This window comes from Polyodon spathula, chromosome 6 (assembly GCF_017654505.1).
Source record: "Polyodon spathula isolate WHYD16114869_AA chromosome 6, ASM1765450v1, whole genome shotgun sequence".
NCBI lineage: Eukaryota > Metazoa > Chordata > Actinopteri > Acipenseriformes > Polyodontidae > Polyodon > Polyodon spathula.
This window is the reverse complement of record NC_054539.1, coordinates 32,173,416-32,183,861: the sequence shown is the minus strand read 5'-3', so window position 1 is coordinate 32,183,861 and position 10,446 is coordinate 32,173,416. Positions and strand designations below refer to the sequence as shown.

Sequence of the window (10,446 nt, the reverse complement as noted above, 5' to 3'; positions counted from 1 at the left end):
AAAAATTTGGCTTTGGCCCTAATTTTATATCATGGATTAAACTTCTATATGCATCCCTGTCCTGTTTGTACTAATAATACACAGTCAGAGTACTTCCCACTCCATCGGGGGACAAGGCAAGGCTGTCCTCTTTCCCCACTACTGTTTGCTGTTGCTCTTGAACCTCTATCCATCTCTCAAGGATTTGAAGGAATCATAATTTCGTCAATTTTGGACCAGTTTGGGACACTCTCTGTTTACAAACTAAACTTACATAAAAGTTAACTATTCCCTATTAATACATCTACAGCACTCCAACCCTCTACACTCTGCCCCTTTAAGGTGTCTGGTAGTTTCAAATAGTTAGGCATAACTGCTACACCTGCGTTTTCCTAATTTCACACTACTGCTTGAACGCAGTCGACACGATTTTGCCCGCTGGTCTGCTCTACCTACCCCTGTCACTTGCTGGTCGTATCAACCTGATTAAAATGAGTGTGCTTCCCAGATTTCTGTATCTCTTCCAGAATATCCCAATTTTCATTGCCAAAAGTTTCTTCAACTTGCCTGACAAAATGATCTCTTCTTTTTTTATGGGGAAATAAAGTTCCTCTTATTTGAAAAGTGTTTCTTCAAAGACCGGAACATTTGGGTGATATGGTTTTACCAAATTTTCTATTTTATTTGATTGATTTATAGTTTGTTGTATTGTGTTTATTTTGCACTTTTTGTCGGAAGTGGATTCCGCTGCATCCTGCCAAAGCAAGGCTAGATGGCTACGAAGAGCAGGAGGAGCAAACCCCTGAAATTTTCTGGGGGGGACAAGGGCAGACCGCAGGTAACCCTGAGGGACTGCTGAAGGAAAGGAATGGAGCCGCTGTCCTTACAAAGCCTCTGCGATGGAGCCGAGAGATCCCAATGCCAGAGAGGCGATCCCCGAGAGCTGCAGAAGGAGGAGTTCCGGTCCTGGAAGCTGGTGAGGGAGGAGGAGAGACTACCTGCCCGGAAGCCAGTGGGAGGAACTGCCTGCCGAGCGTCAGCGAAGGAGGACCTGTCGTTTGTGGGGGATCATTTCAGAAGAAGGCGGGGCAATCTTCCGGAGAGGAGCCCCGTGAAGGGACATTTGGGTTTAGTGGGTAAGCGGGGTTGAATGGGTGCCCCTTATAGAAGCCCAGGGGGTTAATAATTGTTGGTGTATTGTTGTTAATTATTGTTACATGTTGGCAGATTATTGTTAAGTAATGTATTGTATGAATGATTGGTAATGTGAAAAGATTGTCTATTGTAGTGATGTTAGTAATGATGATTATAGGAATGATAAATTATAAGGTTAAATAATAATGATGGTTATGGGATATGATAATAGTAAATTAGAGATGGTAATGATAAATTATATTGATGATAATGTGGTGATAGCATTGGAGCCAGTTAGCTGTCTGGTGGTTGGTTGAGGCTGACTGGGCTCTAATGTTCCATCCCACCCACCCATATGTAGTGTATTCAAATAAATAAATAAATAAATAATAAATAAGAAAATGGTGTTGTTGGATGAACCCTTAGGGTTCATCCTAAGGAGCGTGGTATGTGGCAGGATGATTGCCCTGCACAATGGTAAATTAGTGTTGGTGTGGTTTGTATGTGGGAATGGGTTTATTTTGTGCCGTTTTGGAGTTGATTTGTGTTATTGAATTATTGTTTCCAGATGGGCGCTCGATTGAGACTTGCTGCCTGCTATGCCTGGTTGAGGGGAAGGGCAGCAAGTGATTGGCTGTGCTGGTCCTCAATCAGCAGATACGCAGGTCTTGACCGAGTGTCCGTCAGATTAAAAACATCCGCGGGAGACAGCTCAGGGCTGCTGCAATGTCTGCTGTTTTCACGGCACCTTTGATTTATAGTTTGTTGTACTGTGTTTTATTTTGCACTTTTTGTACAGTTTGCTGTAATAGTCCTCTGTCTATTACCATCGCTTGTAACGTCACATGACCACCTTTCTTTGCTTTCATTTTCTGTTTGTGAATAAATCCTGTGAGCCTGTGTCGGCATTTTCACCCCAATTGTCTCTCTGTATGCTTGAACAGCAGCTACCGACACACGTGACCCAAGTAAGACCCTGTCACTATCTCAAATGTATATTTTTATATATGTTTTGTTTTTATCTTTTCTTTGCTCATCCAGATGTTGTGAAACCACTTTAAGTCTTATGTTAATAGTCTCCATTTCACCTCAAACTGCTGCTGCTTCTAGGGAGGTTAAATGCCTAATTGTTTTGGGTTGACAAAACTGCGAGCCAAGATAACCTAGCCTGCGGAAATAGGTCATTTATAAAACAAAGGATGTTATGGCCACCCCCCTCTCGGGGGAACTTTGGGGGGGGAGGTGTGGGTGGAAAGCCCATTAATCTTGAAACAAAACTGCTTTATTTCTGCTTTTGCAATACATCATTAACTTTGTGTTGCGTTTTTCTGTGAGGCTTAAGAAATACTTACAGAAACTTAACTGTCATTGAATTTGAGTTTCTTTTAGTATTTCAGCACTATTGAGTGTTTTATAGTTATGGATGATGTTACTGTGAGGCTGTAAATGACTAGGAAACATTCTGGTTTAAGTTACAGGAATAAAACAAACTCTATTTAATGTCATGTTACAATATTCAGATTTACAATTAATTTATTTCTGAATTGGCAGCTTCGGCCGTTGACCGAGCAGGCAGAAAAAAACAGGTAGTGCATTATTATCAGATTATTAATTTGTCTAATAGACTTTGTGGATTTCAGTTATATTCAAATCTTAATGGGGTTCTTAATTAATTAACAGGAAATAATGCCCCCCCAAGCTGAACAGAAACCAATCCTTGAGAAAAAGGTCATGTCAGAAAGCAGCTTAAATATGTGAACAAAATGAGAAGTTGGGCTTTTTTACGAGTTACAAAGTAACACTCAACAGGGTTGCATTATGAAGTTCATACCCAGGGGAGAGTAACACATGGTCAGCAAGAGCATAGATGTGTTTAGTATACAATATTGTAGGCTGGTGTAGGATGGAGAGGACAAGCTGAGGCCAGTAAAGATGTTGTTGCCGCCCACATCAACCAGTGGCCTGTAAATATAATACAAGCCTTCAGGGATGCTTGATTAGTTCAATAAACAAAAGCTGTTTAAATTTCTGTTTTTGTTTAAAAGAAAAAATGGGCAAATCAGGTCAAACCAATTTCTAATAGACACTGTTGAGATGATTAAACATATTTAGGCTTTAATATGATCAAGAAAACAGGCAGTTTGTTTAACTTAGCAAATACAATATAAACATTGTAACAGTGAAACCTTGGTTACCTGAACTTTTATTTTAGTCTATGGTAACCTGTCATGTTGTGTGCAGTACTCTGGACTCTGTTGCTATGGAGAAAAGCCGTACATGCATCTCTGATATTTACAGTACACTGTTGAATGTTGTTTACAGAATTTGAGGGTTGTACTGAATGTTCTTTGATTGGGGATGTAATATTACAATATCAATTTGACATTAATATTCTGCTGTAGTATTGATAATTGAGATTGCACTGTTATGTATGATACCAGTGCTAAACTTGTTCATAGACAGCACTATCACTGCTACAATGTAGGATCCTACTTTCTTGGTTTTGGGTTGATGTCCAATATCCTACATCACTCAGCAGTAAGAACAAAAACAGTGTTAACAGTGATAATTAGTGCAGAGCTTTAAAATATAAGTGTCTAACAAAGTTAAATGAATGCGAGTTACCTAGTGTTAGGCTTTCTGTTCTATAAATAAACATTACAATTGTGTTTCGCTTGCTCTTAACAAGTGAGGCCTGGTAGTTTATATTATGGACAGACATGTTTCTCCTAAATTACCATTTTATGGTTTATGTCATGTCTCGCACCCATTAAAAAAAAAAAAAAAAAAAAAAAAAAAACACAAACATAACATTGTAATCGACTAGGTTTAAAGGTACTCAGGCAAACAGGCCTATGTTAAAAAAACAACTCCCCTAAAAGCTTCAACCAAATGTGTGCTATATAAACCATGCCCAGCTATTGCAACTTCATTTAAATTTTCATTAGACCAGACTCTACTGTTTCACCAGCCAGTCATGCTTCAATTATCTAGGTCAAACTTACACCAACCTTGTCTTGATCTGTCACAAACACATGAGCATATAGGAGTTTGTCCTTTCCCATTAAAACGTACACCGTGCAGGTGTTTGTGATCAAATTCTAGGTCTGGGTCTGTGGGTGGGCTACCCTGAGATGGAGACCATGGTAAACCTATCACTTGGGTGCAAATTAAATTTTGTGCATGCATTGACATTAATCAAAAAGGTGAGTAGGAGGCAGATTTGTTCACTGGAGTTGAGTCATATTACACGTTTTCAACAAACACCAGACCGATACTGGTTTTAATACATTTAAGCAGCTAGATTTACATCTGGTAGTGATCACAGTATACAAAGGTTAGTTAAAAGGACAAGGTAGAATGTTACCTTAAATAACAATTATATAAAGGATAGGTATGATACTAGGAGTACATGAGAAACCGGTTACCCGTCCATTGTAATCATACTCGAATGCCGCCTGATCTCTATCAATTTTTAACTGTTGAACAACCAGTAGTGGCTGAAATGTCATGTTCTGGTCTTGGTGTCTGCTGCATCGCTGGTTACATTGTTTTTTTTTTCAACAATAAGAGGCTGTGAAAGGGGGAAGACATTCTTTTATTATTTTGTTTTTTCAGCATTCTTGCACAGTGGTCTCCTTTTTCATTAAAATGTAAAGTATTTTTTAATGTTGATATATTGTTTGTGCTCCAGACAGCTATAGAATTGGGGTAATCGCCCCCAAGGAAACATCAGGGGTTATACAGTTACAAAATGCATTATTAATATCCCAGATTGAAAGAAACTGCTTTTTCCCAGTTGGTTCCTTGCTGTGGCTTATCTAGCCAACATATACAGCGAATGAATACAGTACATTCCCATTAGTCAGCCCTGTAATTTTTAGGTAACAGTTCAAGATTTGTGTCATCCTGACAGCCACAAGCTGCAGGTCTTCAATTACCAAGACACACACTACTTTTATAATAGAACTTTAAAAAAATACTTTTTCAAAAGGTATAGGTCTACATAACAAACTTCTTATGAACCTGACATCGTGGCAAAAGTCATATTTCTGGAGATTAATGTAATTAGGGTATTAGGGTATTCCTTCATGATTAATAATATATACAGAAATACAAAATCATATTTTACAAATGTATATAGAAACAGTCCGGATGTCAATGTAAGGGGAAAGGCAATACAATAGGTGAATTATAAATTATGTATAATTATGGATTCACAGGGACACACTGCCCTCTTGTGATTAAATAGTATTACAGCAAAGAGAAGTTAAAATGTGTTTGTATTATTGTTAGAACTGCAGCAATCTAGATTGCAAATACATTACTAAAAAGTACTTTGTCCCTCTAATGTGGAGTGGTTGAAGAGACTTATTTTTAATAAGCAAACAAAATGTTCCTCATATGTTGAGCTGATAAAACCTATGCTTTAATGACAATAAAGTCTCATCTGTGGCAATGGACTTGTTGGGTCTTTATTATTGACACAATATTTTTGTGGCCCCTTAGAAGCAGTGCATTATACAATTAAAATAAAAGGATGAAAATCAAAAGGCCTTTTTTAAAAATGTAAATTTGTGCAAATGTCTTCATATTTATTCAAATTGAGTTATCAATATACCCTTAAGAGAAAATAACCATTTGATGCACAGCTAACTACCTCTTGGGTAGCAATGTATGAGAAACATGGCTAGGCAATATGGCTTTAAAACTGATTCAATTGGCAAAATGGCACATCTGTACTGTTAAAGTGGCACAGCACAAAACAACACCTTGTTAAATGTTGACATGAACACATTTTCAAAAAATAAATACAAAACAGTTGAACTTTTTTTGTACACAATTTTAAGCAACTCTATAGCCAAACATTCAGTCAGTAGGGTGTGCATTATTTACTTATTCAGCTCTTTATTCAATTTTATTTATTTATTTATTTATTTTTAATTTATTGTATCCTGGGTCAGACCACAACACATTCCCTTTTCACTAGATGCAATAAAAATGCACTCGGATCTAATGGTTTAATATAGTGTTTCCCTGTACATTGTTACAATACACAGCGCGGTTCTGTATTGTAACAAGTTTATCAATGGATTACAACTTGGTCCATGAGTTATTACGAAAAGAAACTTGAATGTGGAATGGCACTGTACCATACTTCTACTCCCTATGCTGATGTCATTTCAAGAAAGTTGACTCCCAAACAAAAACAACCATGAAAATACAAGAGAGTGAGGGATGTGTCTAGATTTCCCACGAGATTGAGATTGAAATCATTAGTTACTGCACTGGTCCCTTTACAATTATGTCAACAGTTTATTTTTATAGGTCGGAAATGTGATAAACTTTGAGTCTGTCCATTTATTCTAAATAAGTATTCTAAATCAATAATCAAATTATGGTCACATATCTCATAAATAGTCCAAAACTGTATCTCCCTGTGACTGCTCCCCTATATAACAGCAGTTATTGTCAGGAAGAAACCTTTAAGAGAGACATCACCACCGCATTTGCAATACAATGGAATAAATGTTTCACAAGGTCATGGTGCTGTAGCACAATGGTATGGATATGGTACCGTGGCACATTGATACTGTTACCATCTCAGAGTACCATTCTACCCATGGATTATATCTTTGTCTGCTCTTGTGCTCCAATGCTGGTTGTGCATCTTGCAGTGTGGTCAGAAAAATTGTAACAAAAACTGTTATACCAATATAAAAATGCTGCTTTTTGATGCAGAAAAGGGAACCATTTTTCAGAGAAATACATTTCACTTTCCTATCTTTTGGACACAAATTATATGAAACTTGTACTTGTAATGTTAAATCCTGAATTCTTTCTTTGGCATACAAAAAGTGCAGTTTCGACATCTACTGTCCACTGTAGGTAAATGCCCAGCTGAGCCACAGGAGTCCGTGCCTCCTTACTCTACCAAGTAGATTTTGTCCAAGTCCTCTGCTGTTTGGATGTTGTCCTCCACAGTTCCGTATGACTGCTGACCTTTGTGATCCAAGGGAGTTGACTCATTCTGTGGGGTTTGCAGAACCTTTGGCACATACATCTGTAAAACAAAGAAGACATTATTTTCTATTGCTACAAGATTGTTACACAGGAAAAGGCATTCTTCATGATAGGACGGGCACATGGTTGTTGTATGTGAAGCACTCAGTTAGGATATTTTAATTGTTCTTGCTTAGAGTATACATAGCAAAAAACTGTGAACTAATTTCTATACTGCTTTCCAAAACATGCATACCCTTTGTGTTATTATTACACCTTACAATGTATACAGTGAAATATTTAATGTTTAATTTAATTTTACACAGCCATCAAAAGGATACAATCAAATTATAAAAATTAGGCATTCATTGTGAAGAAGCCTTTTCAGTAAGGCGGCCTAAAGCCTTGTACTTTATTTCCTGACATTAGGCTACCTATTTTGCAACAACAAAATCTGGGAAAGACCCTAAAAACAAATACTGGGTCCCTGTGGCAAAGTGCCCGCCCCTGTGTGTATTTTGCATTGTATGTTGTGTGTTAATGTTGGTGTACAGTCATTGGTACACGGCATATAAACGGATCTGTGTAACACAAGTGTTTAAAATGTATATTGCACAGTATTTACACGTCATGTTTTACATGTATATTTATTTGAGCACAGGGAATTGCACTTTATTAATTCACGTGCAGTTGTACCGTGACTCCAATTGAATGATTGATTAGCAGTTGAGTCTCGGTACAGCTGCATAAAAGCTGCATGTTTTCACTCACTCAGGGTTGTTTGTTCATGAGTGGAGAACAGGATTGGAGATGGAAATAATAATAATAATAATAATAATAATAAAAATATCTGCTCACCGTGTTTTGTTTGGTGTTAGTCCGTTTTGTTTCATCTCTTTGTTTTGGCAAATGTGCCATGTCCTATGTGTCTTATTTGTCTTACAACCTTTTATTTTCTGTCTGTCTGTTCACAATTAAATGCTGAGCGAGACCATTCGCTCAGCTCCACCAAACTCCACCTCTCTTTGTTTATTTCCTGGTTCCTGTTTCTGGTCTGACGTCCCCCACTACAGCCGTCTTTGTGACAGTCCCATAGTTGTTTACATTAGTTGAAACAGGATTCTGAAGTCATGTGGCCAAGGTAAATTACCTTCATGTTTATTGTACTTCCAAGAGACCATTATGGAAGTTTAGTGTACAAACGTACATTAGCATGGTAATTTCACACTTCTTTTTTGTTCAAAAGATTTTCATTACACTCTACCACTGTAATATAATTCTTAATTGAGAGTGGTCCATATTGCAATACCACCATAATTTGGCTTCACAGCAATTTTACATTTTCAGACTTGTGGGGAGGCTTTCATAGTGCGTTATCAGAATTCACTGTAGCTTGTGCGGAGTCATTCACTATCATGGATACACAAATTATGAGAGACTTACTGCAGATTCAAAAATCCCTGCTGCAACATTGTCCGTTTCATCCAAGTTTTCCTTAATCTGTAAAGAAACACCACAAACTTGACTCAAGTAATATTTTGCTTAAGCAGATGCAAACTTTATATTTAAAAAGGCCAACTTAGAGTCAAGAGGGCAATTACAGTGAGAAATAAAGCAGGATAAAGCATTCTGTTTTGTATCATATTAGTAGACAGTTAATTCAACCTGTTCAAATGAAAAAGTTAACTAATTGTGTAATAGCAATCATGGTTAGAAGACAAGGCTTTGTTAAAACTCTAATTAATTTGGCATCACCATGTAATTGTAATTCTGCCATTACTTCAACTGCTAATACATCATAAGCCATTTCATATGCAGGTTTAATATTCTGACTGCAGTAGTTTTAATCCTAAAAGGTTGTTTAGATGAATAAAGAAACTGTACCTTGTAATTATGTGGACTCAGATACTTGAAGTGTCCAAAGCAGGTAGAAGTTAAACAAATAAAAATGGTGATGCACAGAACTATGAGGGTGAAAAGGGAAGTTATTGCCAGAAATCCTGAAAAAAAAAAATGTACAGAAAAAGATGTTTTGAGATTTATATATATATATATCACACACACACATTTTTAAATACATTAATTCAACAGTTGTGTCATTTATCCAAGTCCCTTTTGGTCACAGTAGAATTCCACTTCTCCCACGCAGAACTGCTCGTCTTGCTGATCTCATATCTCCCATTACATTCATTACACATCTGATCTTTAACTCTTTTGATACTAACTCCCTTAACAGAAAGATTACCCCTAGGTTAACTGATAATAGTTTTACTGTCTAATATTGAGTTAAGTTGTGCCCATGAATGTAAAATGCAACTGCAATGACCATTTCGGATTCAGAAGATCAATACAAGGATTTCTCAAGTTTGCCAGGTAAGAGAAGCATAAGAACATGATAAAGAATAACCATTAACTATTATAAAGGTTTGTTCCAAACTACTCAACAATTAGAGGTAACCACATTCTGTATATTGTATTTAAACAGTCTTTCAGCCAATTAGTGATGCAAAGATGGTGGCAACCAACTATAGGACCCCAAATTCACCTTGTGACCTGGCAGTCCCTGCAGCTCCTACAATGCAGACCAGTCTAATCACAAATACTCTGGAATCATGCCTACTGCTTTCAGACTACCCTATATTATTTAGTTCACAGTATTAATACTCTACCTGTCTTCAGGACTGAGAAAAAGTAGAGCCAGAAGAGGCAGATGATTGGTGCGGCCAATGCCTGGTTTACAGCCCCATAGTGGATCTTCCTATCGAGTTTGGCTGGCAGGTACGCAAAATATAGATTGTGCTTGTCAACCACATGTTTCAACAGCATGTACAGTAGACCTAGAGAAGCATTACAAGCAAATTAAACAGTGTAAAATGGTGTGGTATAATTTCAACTGAATTAGATACTGGACAACTCATTCATGTTGAAAGCAATTTTTAGGAATGTTACATAGCTCAGTAAAACGTACAAAAGTCATATCCTATTTAGGAAAGCAAAATTGTGACATTGAATTCCTGCAGGAATTCAATATCACAAATTTGACTGAGGAGGATCTCTCAAACTTAAACGCAGACGGGTGGGCCATGTCATTGCATCGACAATGTTAAATTTAGATCCCTCAACGACCATAACTATATTTGTCTAAATGCTATTTGTAAGCATGATGACAGTTTCTATTTTCTCCCGTAATTTTCAACGATAACTAATTGTTTTGAAGTAAAGCAATTATAAATCGGTCCCTGTGACGAAGTGCCCGTCCCTGTGTATATTTTCTGTTATGTTGCGTGTGGTTTGTTACATGTTGGTGTATAGTCATTGTTACACAGGATA

General features: G+C 37.2%; 1 protein-coding gene across 1 annotated transcript; it reads right to left on the bottom strand.

The window, feature by feature from the left end:
• Positions 1–3,956: 3,956 nt before the first annotated feature.
• On the bottom strand, positions 3,957–10,188 carry LOC121317128 (CSC1-like protein 2). The gene is made up of 4 exons (XM_041252752.1): positions 9,786–10,188; positions 9,001–9,116; positions 8,560–8,616; positions 3,957–7,177 (listed from the first exon to the last, which is right to left on the bottom strand). Exons 1-4 carry the CDS (start codon positions 9,940–9,942, stop codon positions 7,040–7,042), a joined length of 468 nt encoding a protein of 155 aa, XP_041108686.1. The 5' UTR covers positions 9,943–10,188; the 3' UTR covers positions 3,957–7,039.
• Positions 10,189–10,446: the final 258 nt, after the last annotated feature.